The 17166-nt window shown below is 35.1% G+C and overlaps 2 protein-coding genes and 1 non-coding gene across 11 annotated transcripts; 1 reads left to right on the top strand and 2 right to left on the bottom strand.

The window, feature by feature from the left end:
* Positions 1-6029: 6029 nt before the first annotated feature.
* On the top strand, positions 6030-6101 carry TRNAE-UUC (transfer RNA glutamic acid (anticodon UUC)). Its single transcript has one exon. It is a non-coding gene; the product is annotated as a tRNA-Glu (tRNA).
* Positions 6102-6344: 243 nt separating this feature from the next.
* On the bottom strand, positions 6345-10715 carry LOC107830746 (putative protein phosphatase 2C 51). 6 transcript variants are annotated; one of them, XM_075244633.1, is made up of 7 exons: positions 10577-10715; positions 8670-9023; positions 8103-8300; positions 7553-7632; positions 7303-7478; positions 7018-7134; positions 6345-6882 (listed from the first exon to the last, which is right to left on the bottom strand). In XM_075244633.1, exons 2-7 carry the CDS (start codon positions 8944-8946, stop codon positions 6573-6575), a joined length of 1158 nt encoding a protein of 385 aa, XP_075100734.1. In that variant the 5' UTR covers positions 8947-9023; positions 10577-10715; the 3' UTR covers positions 6345-6572. The 6 variants fall into 6 exon arrangements, with proteins under 6 accessions (XP_075100734.1, XP_075100732.1, XP_075100737.1 ...); XM_075244631.1 differs by having other exon boundaries at positions 8670-9611; positions 10577-10713; XM_075244636.1 differs by having other exon boundaries at positions 8670-8924; positions 10577-10709.
* A 997-nt stretch (positions 10716-11712) lies between these two features.
* On the bottom strand, positions 11713-16458 carry LOC107830745 (protein TIFY 4B). Of its 4 annotated transcripts, none has more exons than XM_016658376.2 (8): positions 16180-16456; positions 15925-16067; positions 15610-15758; positions 14262-14352; positions 14012-14174; positions 13117-13177; positions 12794-13009; positions 11713-12075 (listed from the first exon to the last, which is right to left on the bottom strand). In XM_016658376.2, exons 1-8 carry the CDS (start codon positions 16295-16297, stop codon positions 12069-12071), a joined length of 948 nt encoding a protein of 315 aa, XP_016513862.1. In that variant the 5' UTR covers positions 16298-16456; the 3' UTR covers positions 11713-12068. The 4 variants fall into 4 exon arrangements, with proteins under 4 accessions (XP_016513862.1, XP_016513860.1, XP_016513863.1 ...); XM_016658374.2 differs by having other exon boundaries at positions 13117-13183; positions 16180-16455; XM_016658377.2 differs by lacking the exon at positions 11713-12075 and having other exon boundaries at positions 12794-13015; positions 13117-13183.
* Positions 16459-17166: the final 708 nt, after the last annotated feature.

The raw sequence follows: 17166 nt of genomic DNA, 5'->3' as shown, positions 1-17166 counted from the left end.
TTTTCCCATCTTCAACAGAAGGCCTAGGAATAGTGACTTCCAATTCATCATAGATAACCTCAACAGTAGAATGGCAGGGTGGAAAACCAAGTTCCTGAACATGGCTGGTCGAACCATCTGGCCAAATCTTGCCTTAGTAGCATTCCAAACCATGTAATACAATACATCCAGTTACCCTCCCAAATTACCAACCAAATTGATAAAATCCAAAGGAATTTTATTTGGGGTACAACTCCTACAAAAAAGAAGCTACACATGGTCAAGTGGGCCGCTGCAACCAAACCAAAAAGCAGGGGAGGGTTGGGCCTCCAGCAGGCCCATCTAAAGAACAAAACATGCCATACTAGTCTTTCTTGGAGACTCTACAATAATACTACCTCCACCTGGGCTAGGCTGCTCATGGGAAAGCACTGCAGTGGAGAAGGGAACAAGGTAAAGGCTAAGACTAGGACCTGAAAAAATGTTTAGGAGGGCTGGAAGATATGCACAAATTGCACTAGATGAGTGGTTCACAAAGTGATTGAGTTAGATTCCTTACTAACATATGGCTTCCCAAGATACAGCCATAAGATAAAAATCCTTAATGGTCCATGGCACCACAGTGAAATCACTACAAAAAAATAAAATTAGTTACGAACGTCATCGCTAATCTGTCGCTAAAATATCCGTAACTAGCAGAATTTCTTGATAATCTGTCGCTAATCCGTCGCTAAATGAGATTAGCTACGGATTTTTCTGTTTAGCTACAGAACTTGTCTGTCGTTAAAACTAGATTTTTTAGTAGTGAATGAACACCAGGATAAATAAAGTGTACTCCAATGGGGTTTGGGATTTCAGCTCCATTTCCTATCCAATCCCCCGTGACATCAATATGATAATCCAAAACACTTTCATTCCCACCTCCACCTCTGTTGAGGATAAGCTAATCTGGAACCTTAACCCCAATGGCATATTTAGTACCAAATCAGTCTACTCCTTCCTTGATGCACTAATGCACAATGACACTTCCAATGAGGACCACTTCAGCTGGATTTGGAAGTTAAAGACCCCCAATAAGATTAAGTTTTTCATATGGCTCACACAGCAAAACAGGCTGCCTATAGGGAATCACTTATACCACATTGGCCTGAGAATTAATCCTAACTGCTACTTCTATGATTATGCCATAGAAGACATAAACCACATCTTTTTTGAATGTGCTAATGTCAAGGGGTTCTAGCAAAAATTACTATACCAGTGCAACCATAAGCTTAATCTTAATGTCAATCCCTTTTCTATGCCAAACTGGGAAGACACATGGCATAGGCTTTAAAATGTAGAATACAATGCTTGCATCAAATGAAAACAGCTATTGCCCTTCTGCCTCTAGGCCATCTGGCTCACTAGGAACTTTAATGTCTTTAAAAATAAAAGAAATCACATTAATGTACACCAAATAATAGCAAAGGTTGTTGAATACCACCATGTAGCAGTCACATCCAGACATGTTATAACAATAATCACCTTATACCTAAAGTGGCAACCACCAGATAAGGGCTTCTATAAGTTGAACATTGATGGGGCTGCATGCCTTAACACAGGGAAATGGGATATTAGGGAGGGGTGGATATTCAGAAACATCAGGGGCGACTGGGTCTTAGGCTTCATGAGGGGGTTCCCAAACATTGATAGTCTTAGGGCAGAGCTCCAAGCCCTATAGTTGGGGCTAAAAATAGTTCTAGATCAAGGCTTGTCACCTATTGTGATTGACACTGACTCTGAAGTGATGCTGGAAATGTTAGAGCATGGTAACTTAACTCACAATCCCATAATTTCTGAATGCAGGTATCTGATGGAACAGCTGGGGTACCCAGTCATAGGCCATAGCTACAGGGAGCAAAATCAAGTGGCGGACCTCCTCGCAAAGGAAGGAGCTAGGAAGGAAGTTTTTGACAAGACCCAATTTTTGGCAGTTCCTCCGGTGTTTGCAAATGATGCAGTGTGGGCAGACATCTTAGGAATTATTTTTTTAGGAAAACTAATGTTTGTAATAGTAATACAATGGTAGATGTTGATGACAATTAACATGGGACCTCATCCTCCCCTTATATTGATGTAATTTTGTGAATGTTTATATATATATATATATATAAGTATCCAATTAACCAAAAAAAAAATGCAACAACACTAGAGTCTTATCTTTGTTAACGTAAGATGTACTTATTTTAAATTATACTCACAGTCTGAATTTGACTTTAGACGAGGTGGAATGGCTGAATTGGATAACCAAAAGAGATAGGAGAAGCAACCTTTTTTTGCTTTAATCATTCAGCATTAGAAACCTATCTATCTAATTTATATATTCGTGCTGCATAAATTTATTAAAGGATAAATAGCTCTTTACTAAAGGTCCTTCATCATCAGAACTCGACACTAAAATATTTGAGATAATAAGAGGCCAGCATTCAAAAAGCATAGTGATTGTTGAGTAGTACTCATTGACCTATAGCAGAAACTCGAGTCCCAAGCAATTCATTTGCATGCGTATTCTGTTTAGTCTTGTTAGCTTAATGGTTTGCATGCGTATTCTGTTTAGTCTTGTTAGCTTAATGGTTTTTTCGTGAGTATGGTTTTCCTGGCACAGCGGCGAAGTTAGGATTTGAAGTAATTTTGTAGGTTCTGAATTCTAATTATTTTAAGTTACTGAATTTTGAATTAATATCTTTTACATCTTTAATGAATTTTTTATGACAAATAAAAAATTTAAATAAAAGTTATTGGATTTGGCCGAGCTCGCGTGCCTTCTACCTCCGTCCCAGTAACAAAAGGGCCTCCAGCCACATACAGTAACAAGATACAAGAGAAAATTATAATTGATGTCATAGCTGCATTATTTTCATTGCTCTTCTACTATAGGGATTGTTATTTGTCAAGCGATTACTGCTTATTCTATAAGTTGAATCAAAATGATGCGCTACTGTTCTTTGTCATCTTCGTCCTAATTTATGTAGCGGTATTTGACTAGGTACGAAATTAAGAAAGAAAGAAAAACTCTTGAAACTTATTCCAAAACAAAATGTAGAAATTTATGTGGCTATAAATCATCTATTTAGGATGAAATGCGAAATTTAAAGTTAACTTATTTATAATAACAACAATAACCCAGTAATAATATCACTAGTGAGGTCTGAAGAGGGTAAAGTGTACGCACACCTTATCCCTACCCGGAAGGATAGAGAGGCTATTTCCGGAAAAACTTATTTATAAATAAGAACAAATTAAAAAGGATAGTATATGACATATAAATTAGGACATAGGAAATAGTACCAATTAAGACAACACGTCAACACCTATAAAAATGGAACTAGTCTCGAATCTTCAAGTTCTATTCATTGACATTGTAAATTTTTTTTTACACAATTATATCATATTACTTACAAGGTAATAGTACATAAGTCTTTATAATAACTATTAATTGTAACGCAGTATAACAACTAGCCAATTATCTTACTATATCAGATTAAATTAGAGTGACAATCTAAAAGATCTCTACACTTTTGCTTCCCACTATCCAGTTTCCAATTACAAATTAAAATGAGGAAAAAACATAATTGTGCAATATTTTAAAAAAAAAAAAAATACAAAAGCTTAGAAGTATGAATTAATTAACAAATGTGACAGCTACATATTTGCATTCCGCAACATCCTAAACTTTTTCCTACTTTTTCGCCCAGCCATAACTTTTTACCCCTAGAAACTAGCTCCCATAACGTTTTTCCTAAATCTTTCTCCTAAAAATTAGATACCATAACTTTCTTCCTTTTCTATTGTATCTATCAGATATAGTGCCTGTGTATAGTCAAAACACATAAAAAAAATGATTACTTTCTTCTTAAATAGTTGAAAAGTTGCAATATACATATTTAATGCATAGTTTGATATGATGTGTATTTTTTTAATAACAAATATACAATGTTTAATAGTTATATAATAATGTATTCTAGACGTTTCAGATGTGTTTATGAAAATGATATGAAAATTTTATATATTGTATAATGGTAGTATAATAATGATATTTTGATGTTCAAATGTGTTATGTAAAGTATTTGCAAATTATATATATGGTATAACTTTGGTAAAATAATAATATATGGTATTATTCTAGTATTATAATGGAATTTGCTTTTGGATGTGTTTTTATATAAGTTAATTTCTAATGTTATACATGGGATAATAATTATATATTTATGGTGTCATGATTCATGGGTGAAGGCTACTTCATATATATATAGAGAGAGAGACACACACACACACACCAAGAAAAAATATTTCTATATATATATATATATATATACACACACACAAAGAAAAAATATTTCCCTAAACACATATTTATACCATACGTGTATAGGGTATGTGTTAGATATAAAACAATTTAGACCATATACTTCAAATATATATTTTATGTGTAACAAAAAAATTTCACAAAAACTACTTGCCATTAACATATTTATCCCATAACTATACTATAAATATGTGAATGTTATCTTTATTTAAAACATAAATATAACGATAAAGATCAACATTAATCGTAAGTATGTCATCACTTGATAATTCTTTGATTCAATCACTAAAGTAACCTGATCTATTCCCCCTTTCCTCAAATAAGAGAAGACAGAAATGATTAAAAAAAAGGTGAAAAAAACAATACAGTATAAGAGGAAAAGAAATGAAAATAGATGATTTTATTTTTTTGCTTTGAGAAGAGGAACAAGATAATAAAAGCTATCCCTAATTTTGTGGAAGAGAGATAAATGAGTTATCAGTTACGTACTATTAAAGAGAAACAGTATTTTGGTTGAATATGCTACATTTGTTATAAAATCTGCTATTATTGAAATAATTGAAAGATAATAATATTGATATAAATACTTTTTTGTTAGTGACCTACAATGCTAATTATCTACTTGTTTTAGTATATCACAATATCAAACAGCAAATTCGTCATTATCTAGCGGTTAGGATATCTGGCTTTCGCCCAAGAGACCCGTGTTCGAATCCCGGTAACGGAATGTTTCGTTTTCCAACAAAGGTCACCAATTTGCCCAATTTGCTTCTGCAGAAAAATATAAAGCTATAAAATAAGGATTCATTTTTCAAACGATATTAACTTTTACTTCTTTTTTGGGCAAGCAATGTATCGATCATATATGCATGTCTCTAGTTTCGCGAGTCGAGAGGGTGAATCCTTGACCAATGTTTGCGCTTTTTATACTGAAAAGAGTTAATTAAAATAATGAAGTAAAAAGCCAAAACGAAAGTAATAAACAAATCATATAAGAGCTATCAAGATAAGAAAGCAGAAAGAAGTCATTGCAAATGAAAAAGAGAATAATATGGTCTGGAGTAAAAGATTACTTACTCTTACACAGTGATTTTGCTGTTGCTCCGTCTACTAACTTTTAGTTTCATAGTTATAGTAAAATTATATATTGTGTCGACTGTCGAGGTATATATGCTGCTTTTGGAACCGTTGAATTATCTCAAAAGAGGAAGGACATGAGGCTGTTAGAGCATGACCTAATCATGGTCAACAATGATTCCTCTTCCTCTTTCTTTTTCTTTTTTATTGACCAATACTAGATCATGCTAACAGCTTTACTTGTTTCCCTCTAGGCTTTGAATAATAAGAAAGAAAAAGCAAGCCTACACCTTGCTTAATACATGGTAATAATGATGGAAAAAGCAAGAGGCGAATTTAGGATTTTTAGTACATGAGTGTACTACTATAAAAGAAGGAAAAAAAAATGATAGGATTAGATCTCTATACCTCTTGGTCAATATCTCAACAATCAAACAATATTATACCAATTTCAGAAAATATGTACATAAAATATTTAATTTTACAAAAAGACCATGGGTTCACGTGCCTCATACCCAAGCCTATAAATCCGCCCCTCCTACAACCAGAAGATATTGCTTAGTTGTTCTGGTTGTCCAGTCACCTATTATGCGGTTATGTATATATTTACACAAGTTTCACACATAAGTCCGTTATCGTCCAGCGGTTAGGATATCTGGCTTTCACCCAGGAGACCCGGGTTCGATTCCCGGTAACGGAAATGTTTTTTCTTGCTCGGTTTTAGTATATAGCAGCCTTAATTGGTTACAACAGAGTAATAACTTTTGCTTATGCATTCCAAAATCCCTACCTTTTTTGCTTATGTGTTGTCTGTTTATGTCTATGTGAGTGTGTAGAGTGAAATTTTGCTTCTAGTAAGGAAAGGGGGAGGGAGGTAATTCTCCAAAGCTCTTGATTTTGGTGACCATTCATAATATCAAAGTGATCAACACTCAAATTCATATCACATTGCAGTTTTACCTTCAAGTATTTCCATTAAAAGTTCTTTTCCCATAAGGGCAGGGGATACACCTTCGAAAAATCCTCCATATGACTAGAACAGAAAAAATTATTTGGGAAAAGCAAATACGAACATGCCACTTAGCAGGACACTTCTATTTTCAAGTTAGTAGTAAGTCATTGGTCAACCTTCTTTGCAACTTGCAAAGAATACTTGAATGTAGAAAAGAGTTCATGTCTGTTCTTTGTGTTCAAGTGAAGGTGGATCTTGTCTCATTGGAATCACAACAACAGACAAGTTATCACTGCTACCTTTACTAAATGCATTTTGGACAATGCAGTCGGCTAAAGAGGATGATGATGGACAGAAGGATGAGTCAATGGATGTCTCGTTCTCTTTAGCATGTCCTCCATGTAAAATATCACAGACATCCTGGGGATTCATTCTCTCAAATATGCCATCAGATCCTATCACCAAATAGCAGTCTTCAGTCGTCATATGTCTCCAATCCGTGAGTTCTGGTTTAGCAATAACTCCATACCTAGAAATACCAAAAGAAAATAGATCAGCTGAAACGCTCTACTCGCTGCTTTGTGTTCATGGCATAACACAAGGACTGCTGAGCGTGCAGTTTGAGTCAAAAAGGACAACTAATGACAAAGGGTTAAGGATGGACCTTTTCAAACGAATATCTCCTATAGACCGTGAGACAGCCAATATACCATTGACACGAGGTACGCCAATAACAAGGACAACCCCACCAGCTGCTTCAATTCTAGCCTTTTCATCATCCCTATCAGGATGGTGATCCTTTGTTAGTTCCTCAGCTTGAAGTTTAGTCACTAAATCAACTTGAGAGGTTCAAGCAGAACAGACAGAGTAAAAGGATAGTAAGGAAAACGGAGAGCTAACGAAATAATCGGCTTTTTAGGCAGGGGCAACAATGTGCTAACCAACATACAGTTTTAGTGAACAATAGTTGGAAGATTTTAAACCTTCACTGTCCTGATCAAAATGAGTTCTCCTTGAGCATAAGAGTGCTTTCGAGTCCCCCAGATTACCAACTAATATCTGCCCATTCATCCAAAGAACAACTGTTGCAGTTGATCCAGATATGTAGTCATTGTTCAAAGCTTCCTGCAGAGAGAATTGACTTGAAAATCCGTAGGGCTGCTTAAGAAAACGACAAACATAAGGAGAACAGTATGTGCCTGTGAAAATTCTGAATCTATATCTTGGATTGTTCTCAAGAGGGCTTTCTCTAGGATGCCATGTGTCAATTCCTCATCAACTACACATAATGCTCCATTAGAACTGTATAAACATCAAGGCATCAATACTTGCGCAGTAGAGAGTACATTTATAGGTATGAAATACTTTCTCTAATGGTTTGACATGCAGAAAAAGAGTATATTCACATGCTTTCCGTTTAACGGACAATTACTAACTCGTATCAGCTGATGAAAGATGAAGTTGAGAAACATTGATGATACAACCACAATACACATGATGGCATGATCATTAAAAGGATAAAAATCCTTATATTTAAGCTGCAGCGGATTACAAGGAAAACCATCAGAGTGCAAAAAGTATTCCTGAAGATATAAGGGCATAGGCATCTCCATTTAGGAAGTTATAACATGTTAGACGTGTTTCATATCATTTATATGGCAACAGATTGGGGGGTTTGGCAAAATATTGATGCAGAAAATAACCAGTGACAATATCCAGTTCTAAATTTTCATAGGACAGGTTACAAACCTTTCAATTTCAAGCTATAATGACCTGCTTCTTCATGCTCATTACTGTGTGAAAAGAGCTTCTTGTATGTATTGAAAACAACATGCAGTAAAAAGTAATCTAAAAACTTTTGAGAAGCCATTTCACTTGCTTCCTTGCCTCCATGTCCATCAAAAACTGCCGCTATACCCACACCAGCTTCGTTAGGATCATCTTCACCTAGTGATATTAAGAAAAAGATGAGCAGCTGTAACCAGGAACTTTGCACATTTTACAGATATACTGCTAAACTACAGGATTTGTTTTGATATCTTCAGCATCTTTTAAAATAAAGAGATTGGTCATCAATATCTTCAACATTTGGATTTAGTCTAAGGGGTTCCCAACTCTCATATAATATGGTAATAGTGGTACCCTCGTTTTGGGTCTTCAAAGGAAGAAGGGCCCCAAAAAGGTGCTACCTTTGCAGTTGAGACAGATATATTGCTAACAAGTCCCATTAACTAAAAGAAAGAGAGAGGCAATAGAGCTGCTCTTTTATAACAATGAGAAATCTGAATATGGAAAGCGGGTAGAGTTTGAAACTACCTAAAACGGGAACAGTAACATGAGGATAGCAAATAATACGGTCTTCTTGGTATTTCCTACGCCCCCGATGCGTAGCTACAGGGCAGTTATCTGTTCCATTTTGAATAGCAGCAGAAAATTCCCACATAGGACATTCGGGTGAGTCAAAAACTGCTGAAGCACCACCCTCATCATAAGCTATCATACAGGACACTGAGACCTCATAAGCGTAACTCGAGCAAAGAAATGCTCCAAAGAGAAGTGCAAGCTTTCCTCCTTCCATTGAAAACTCAGCCATTAGAACCTAGCCATAATTTCATGACACAATATTTCATGCAGATCAAGAATTTTTGAGTCCACTACCTATCCAACTGCCTGGAGACAAAATATTTGAGAGTTAGTTTTGCTTAAGTAAAACATACAGTGTCTGGTTGGTCAGCAAATATATGCACAATCAGCTCATTTAACAATCAACCGCCGCACAATCTTATCAAAGTACTCTCTTTAACCAATCTTGATTGTATAGTAACCTGGCCAAAAGGGTGACTAACCTGTGGAAGCCAGTCAAGTAAAAATATTTTACTCCGTATATTGTTAGTGGAAAAAATCTAAATTCACCTGAGTGTAGTACACATCGCAAATAAAAAAAGTAAGGAGATCAATAGTGTAGTAAACATAGTCAGATATTATGGCCGCGATGGTATAAAATTCTGGAGACTTGTATATAGCTTCCAAAACAGGAAAAGAAGATTAAAAAAAAGCAGTGAACCACAGCATTTATTGAGCTGAGGGCACTCGCATTACACACTGATGCATCTAAAACTTTACGCGGATTCATAAGCACAAAAGGAATTGCTATTAAAAGATCTTATAATTGCACATCCAAAATCTTTTAATTGCACATCCATCCAATGCTGCTCCCATATTGCGCTGCTTACTTTTGTTATGGTGGAAACTTTTTTCCTGCAAAGTATTTTCCTAGCTGAAATCATTTTAATGTTGTATTTTACCCCAATAAATAAAGCTCTTTATTCGTTGGACCTGGGTAGGTTATTTTATTGATACCAAAACTATATGAATACAGAAGTATAGCAGGGCATTAGACCATAGAACACTGATCTTAGCATAGGAGAAAAATACTCCCCTTTTACATATATCTCGAATTGGAACTGGAAATAATATGAAATCCTAAGACCATGAATGCATTTTAGATTACTCTCCATTGATCTAACATGAAAGCACTAAGAAGAAAACACTAAAGTTTCTCTGCCTAATATGGTTTGTCATCATACCAGGAATTAGGAGTACAAAGGGACTTTGTTCAATTGTGGGCATAAGTCATTTTCCTAAAGACTTCACTAATATACAAACTCTTGCTTTATATCACTTGTTTCAATCAATGCTTACATATTGTTTTCAGTCATTAATGCTAAAAATATTTCCACAATACTACCATCATATTCTATTTTCCATCTTACATGATAGCCACATACTTTTATACTCAAACCAAACACTGGAAAGTGATCCAATAAAATGATCCAGAAATGATTCTGAGATAAAATGCCAAACACACACTCTTAATTCTTTGTTTTGTCCAAAAATTGTTGATTACCCAAAAAAAGCAGGAATTATCAGTCTTCGAAGTCCACAAATGAAAAACGCAAGCTTTAGCTCAATCTGCTAGGCGGATCCAGGATGGGTTCAAACCTAGCATTCTACTATTTATTGTAATGTTAATAAATTTATACTTCGCAATGAAAGTACTGGTTCAGTTGAACCCGGTACTAAAGGGCTGGATCCGCCCCTAAGAAGTAGTTAACTTCGGATCAAATTTGAAGTAAAATTTAGCAGATAAAATAAAACTGCAATTAACCGCATATATATGTACAAGGTAGAAGATATAGCAAACTTCAATCCGAGCATATTACCATAAATGAAGATGCCAATCTTGCATTGCCTGTGCTTTTATGGAAGAAGCGACAATATTCCAGAAATGGAAGAAGTTGCAATTTACAATCTCAGCTGGAGGGGGCCGGGTAGTAAATTGCTTGGACCGTAAGTCGGCCCAATACCTGAAGCACTCTTTTATTTCGGAAATTACTTACTTTGTTTTTTGGTTAAACCAATGAAGGATTTATATAATTTTTTATCAATTAAGTCATAACATATTTTCACTTTAATTTGTGAATCTTATGGTCTAATTGCCTGGCTGGTACAAAGACCATCGAGTAAGTATTTTTTTCTTTTATAATTCCTTAATTATTATTTTTTCGAGTGCAACGCTTTGAATTGCTGGAAACAAAGCAAAACTAAATTTTAACGTTATTTTAAAATAAAAATTTAAAACTAATCTTATAATCTCAGAAAAAATAAACCTTTATAAGTCTACATTTCTTAAGATTAGTACTTTGACCTCCTTTCTTCCTCCTCTATATGATGACGGATCCAAGGGTTTATGTTTAGTCTATGCGGTACTCTACGCCACTATAATATGGATATTTGATAATGAAATTCATCAACTACACTATCATATATTTGCGAGATGATCTCATCCAAAGATAAATCCTAGATTTGAACTTCATGAATTCGGTTTCAAATTTTAACACTGCCATTTATTGGGTTTGAAATCTATTATTTGTACTTATTTTGTGAATTTTTAAACATATATAAGATGTAAGCCCAAGTTACTAAATTCCAATGAACCCTAACTTGTACGTTTAGTCCTTCCCTGCTCTCACTGTGGTCTTTCCTTTGTCACTGTCTAACCATTTGCTGTATTTGACTGGTCTATTCTCCTCCTCTGTATTCAAACTTTACTCCATATTGTAATCAGTAGATGATTAATAAATGTCATTGTCCTTCGAACTTTAAAGTTTATATGAGACAGGCATCATATAGCACCAGCAATGCAGATACATAGAGACATTTCTTTCCCAAAATCCTGTTGTGTTGTCTCAGTCAACGAATAGCTGAATTAATAAACTTTGAGGCTTGACCAATAACAGGAGAATGCCTTGGTAATTCAAATTAGAAAGTTATATGGGCAGTCAATAAAATTGGACATATAATCCAAAATTAGCAAGATCATTTAGAAGGGATTCCAGCAACAAAGAAATGATACTGCCTATCATCAATATTGAAGATGCAGACTAGCTCTTACAAGATTTTGAAAGCAAAAACACTGCATGGTGGATAACTATTTCTCACTAGTTTTCTCTTCATTTACATGAGTACAGACAACAATCTAAATTGAGATGGCATTTTTTACATATATTGTCAATTTTTGAAGAAAAAAAGGCTACCAGCATCCACTTCATTCAACTATCTAGACACTAGAACATGCTTGTCCTCCACAAAATTACAGATGAACACAAAATAGAAATCTGGTGTGCGTCCCTGACCTTATCCAACATTCATTCTTTAACATCTGAAAAGCAACAAAACGTATCAAACACTTGACGATTTAAATGTTTCATATATTTCATTTTTTATGGTGAAACGGCTGGGTGGAGATGAAAGTTGGCATAGTTGTGAGACTGTTATAAAGAGACCTCAAGCAAAAAAATGACTAGTATAGTAAATACTCAATATTTGTCGTTGCAATGGCATCTAGCAAAGAACAAATGAGATATGTTACAGGAGATCCCAAGCGAACAAGGATGAATGCACTCAATGCAGCTATTCGCTCCTGTATTCACTATTTAATTACTTGCAATACATCACCAAATTAACGAACCATGGCACCTTATGAATGTGTCTAAGGTCCCAAGGGAAGATAGTTGGTTCAATAAGGCAATAGCTTTCTTTCAACAGGCAGTAACACAGGAATCGGATACTATCTTGCAATTCAGTTGGCCAACAAGAATCATTGAGGAGCTTACAAAGAACAGATTCAGAGGTTAAAATGCAACTTTTGTGATTAACAACCTGGTTACCTAATGAAAGCTATGCGTATCTTATTGTTTTGAAGTAATATTCACTTATTTCCTAGATGTTGGGAAAGTTCAGTCAATAACAAATACCCATGGCCCCATATCATGCACAGACTAATTAAAGAAGCAACAAAAAAAAACGTTATTATAGAACATTTGAAAGTACTATGACCACTAGAATAGTCAGGTTCTTCGAAGGATAAACAACATCACCTGTCATTGGGACCACTAGAAAAAGGGGCATTCATCTGAATATTTTCTTCTAGGGGACCGCTTGGTGTGGGTGCTGTAGATAGTCTAATGTGGGGCGCAAAGCAAAGATCAGTCCTACTTGAGTGTTCACTTGGGGTAAGAGATCCCATTCGACCGTTTAAATAGATGTCCAAGCTAGCTGATGAAGTTATTTCTACCTTTCTCTTGCACTTGAACCTTCACCTAACAGAGATGTGAGAGACAGACAGAAACAGAAAACAATTGCGAATATTTTCTTATATTATTTCACTTTATCATATCGAGCAGCTCAGTTATTGCAATACCTGTCTTTTCGCTTCTCAAGATATCTTTGTACTGATGCTTTCCTGCTTGAGGGGCTCTCTACTGCTTCTGGGGAACATAAAATAAATGCGAAAGAAAATTACGCAGAAATTGAATATAGTGTTCATATTGTTTTCAGCACAAGGTACTTTACTGTAGTTCATTCCACAGACAAGGAAACAGCACTAGACCAACATTTTTCACCCAAGTAAACCTTTTGCTTACAGAAAACACAGTCGTCCACCAACACTCAGGCTACATTTGTGGGTTTCAGAACTGATTATATTCCTTAAAAGATAAGCTTAGCAGGGAAAGGAAGTTTTTCTTTTTACTTCTAATATTTCCCCTTTTTTTCTATAAGATTGCTTACTTCTATCTAGTGGATCTTCAAATGTATTTCATATTATAAATCTCTACTAGAACAAAGTACCTTAATATTCGCAAATGTAGTAGTGTCCAATGAGCAATTTTATGGAAAAGAGAAAAGAATGAAAACATAACGAAAAACTACCAGGATTGTCATCATATAAGCCGTTTCTTTCTTCTACATGCATTCGAGAAACCTCACTCAATTTTACTGTAAAAGATCAAACAAAAATGTTTTGGCACAGGACAATAAACATCTTCCCTGATGATCCCAGGAAAAGGACTCCTCACTCACAGGAGTCATAATGTACAGTGATATTTTCTCCCCCAATATATGACATTTAGGATCATAAAGTTGTTGCATTTTCTTCATATTGACTTCTTATGGTTGCTTTATTTTTGCAGTAACCTTTCAGTTCTCCTCACTAAAATTCTCAGAAACAAACACTACCTAATTCACATTCTCAACTCACCCATTCTAAGCAAGTACAAAAAGATAGAAGAGTTATGCACCATAATGCAACTAATGACCTGTTTGAATAGTCGGCAGAAGTGCCATATCAGGATCTGGGCGTAGTTTAGTATTTGCAGCCCCTAAGCAGCATGTTGAATGCCGAGCTGCTGCAGTAGCATTTGATGAAGTTTCTGAAGGCACACAAAGGGGGCTTGAAGCAAGACGCATGATTATTTGTGCCTAAAAATATCCGAGTTGGTCGTATCAGGAAAAAAGTGAAACTACACTGATTTTCTGAAGTTCCCAATTTTCAGCAAGCTTAAATACCTTGTCAGCAGGCACATCATCATAAACATTCACCTTGCCACTGTAGAAGATTGTCATTTGTTCTACTGGTGTATCTACTGAATCTAATATTCTGGAAGCACCAATAGAAAAGCTATCAGTTTTTGAAGCTGGATAGAATGCAATTTTCATTTGAAGGAAATGCTAGTCAAATGAGGCCCGTGCACCTATGCATATACAGAATCACAAGTTACCTTATGATGCCATTCTGAATAGAGTAGCTTCCAACAAACTTTAGGTTACATTGGGATATGCAAACACAAGAGGTGAAGGTGAAGGTGAATATATTTGGACCTGATGATTTGTTAACAATAGACAAAGGATCTTACTTAAGTGCTAAATGATGAATTTGCCACAATAACAATCTATGGAAATGAAACTATTAACTTAACAAGAGATCACCAGAGGAGCTTGTGGAGCCATTGATGTCTAATAGGAGAAAAGACATGAGGGACTTTAAGAACTCCCACAACTAATTTAGTATTACTTGTTGTATTCTAAGCCAAGTAGAAAGCTTTGGTTTCTGCTGAGGCAGTTGCTGCCTAGAAGCACATATGCAATTACTATTCAATGATTTATGGTCGTAGTCTACTTAGTCCATGGACTTCAACATCCTTCAACTACGCACATTGTGGTCACCCTAAAAAGTTATTTAGGGGCAAAATTTCTGGCATAATGACACTCTAGGTATTACTTGTGGTGTTAGAACATGGGACACAACAAATGAAGTATTAACAATGGTGTCAACAACTGGTAGTATAAGAAACCAAATGCATATCATTGGCAAGTACGTTTATCTCTTAATTACATGAAAACTGCACTCAAATTAGTGCACTAAATGATTGAAGTTCATCATAAAGACTGAATATTTATATGCATCTCTAACATTCATTCACATTACTCGGACACTTTAACCACAATTCTTAAAGCACATAAATAATGGAAATATTGCCGGTAAGCCACTTACTGTACTGAGAATTCAAGTAAGAGATACACAAGGAGGCCAGGGTTTGAGAGAGAGGGACAGAGAGACTGATTTGACAGGCACGAACTAGCCGCTATTTCGACATGAAACTCAAAGTATTCAGAAGAACAATTTTCAAACTCAAGCACCTTTTTTCTTTAATAACAATAAGAAGCTATGGCACAATAATCCAAATTAATATCAATCAATCAATTAATTATGTCTCAATTCCAAACTTATTAGGATTGAATATAGCTCTATATCCATTCTGTTCTATTCAGGTCTTTCGCTCCCATACTAAATTTCAAGCTATAATTCTAGAAGGTTTATTGACTCCGAAAAGCAATCAAGAAGACCATGTCTCACCTTGAAGGAGCTGACTTCTCAATAGCAGCAACCAGAGTGGGAGTTGCATCGCCGGAAAGATCAGTTTCTTCCTGTTGTTTTCTTCCATCAGGCACTGTCTCTTCAGCCAGTTCAATAAATTCTTCATCAGTATTTTTGCCTCTCTGGACCTACATTAGTTTTTAGAACTATTTAATACTAGTATTAACACATAAACGTGCGCTGGTACATTTACAGTATCGACATAAGAGCCAAACATCATACGGTACTAACTACCAGCGGACTATAACAAAAAATAGGTCAAATATTGCTACAAGATAGATAGAGAAAACGAACACGGTGTACACTAGTGTCGGAGCGAGGAATGTAAAGTTTCTTCCGAAAGCCGGCGTCGGAATCTGACGCCGTTTCAAGGAGAGCCTTTAGTGATATCACTTGCTGAATCGCCTGTGATTTATTCCATGACGGCCTTCTCATCCCTGTACGGAACACATTACAGCAGCAGAGGCACAATTTCAAAAAAAAAAAATCGCATTTTTTCACTAATAAGTTCTATGTATGTAATGAATGCAGACGAAGAGGAGTGAGTACCTTTAAGTTTGAGGTAACGGCGGCAATCTTCGCGAGTGAGCTGAGAAATGTCATCTTCAGTGAGTTGCTGAAGCGGCTTGTCGAGAAGTGAATTCAAGACTGATTCTTCCGGCGGCATGCTGTCAAGTTCCGGCGTTTAATTCGCCGGGAATCGGTATAACTCGTCGGATAATGGGAAACAAAATTATGCAAAAACTTTTGGGCGGGGCTGTTTCAATTTTTTCTCTTTCTATATTTTATTTTACCATTAAAATTGTTAGGAGTCGCAAAGCCTGCAAGCCCACATAAACCTGCAGTCATTATCATTAACTTAAAGTAATCATTATCCTTATCAGTCCCCGCCCCCTCTTCCAAATATATTTTTCATTTTTCCTTGAAAATGTTTTCTATATTTGATTGGTGAATGAGAAAATTTTATTTAGAAAAATATATACTATTAAAGATCATACTCTAATAACATCATTAAATTGGAGATTGCTTTGATGATATATATAGAAAGAGAGAAATAAATAATATAAACTTATAAGTTAAGAAAGTATTTTATGAAAAATGACTTTCGTCGATAACAGCTTGTTTTGGATGATTGTTATATATCATTTTATAATGTATCGTATCGTATTGTATTGAAATTGCATTGTATTGTATGGTACAATATTAAGTTTACGTTATTACAAAAAGAGGTAAAGTACATGTAGAGTTATTATAAAAAGGGTAAAATATAATTATTAAATACTAATAATTAAGGATAAAATGAGAAAAAAATAATTATGTAATGATGCAATCACACCAAATTAATCGTTACATAAAGTGAAACTTTTAATCGTTACATAATAAATAATTTAACAATACAATATAATTTAAATAATAATTAAAATTAATATTGTATCTAAATTAATAATATGATGCAATACTATAGGTAACAACCATCCAAACAAGTAAATGACATAAAGTCATTTTCTTAAACGCACTCCATAAATATACAATACA

The sequence above is a fragment of the Nicotiana tabacum genome, chromosome 22 (assembly GCF_000715075.1).
Source record: "Nicotiana tabacum cultivar K326 chromosome 22, ASM71507v2, whole genome shotgun sequence".
Classification (NCBI taxonomy): domain Eukaryota; kingdom Viridiplantae; phylum Streptophyta; class Magnoliopsida; order Solanales; family Solanaceae; genus Nicotiana; species Nicotiana tabacum.
Note: the sequence above shows the minus strand (reverse complement) of the source record. Positions and strands in the feature narration are given on the sequence as shown.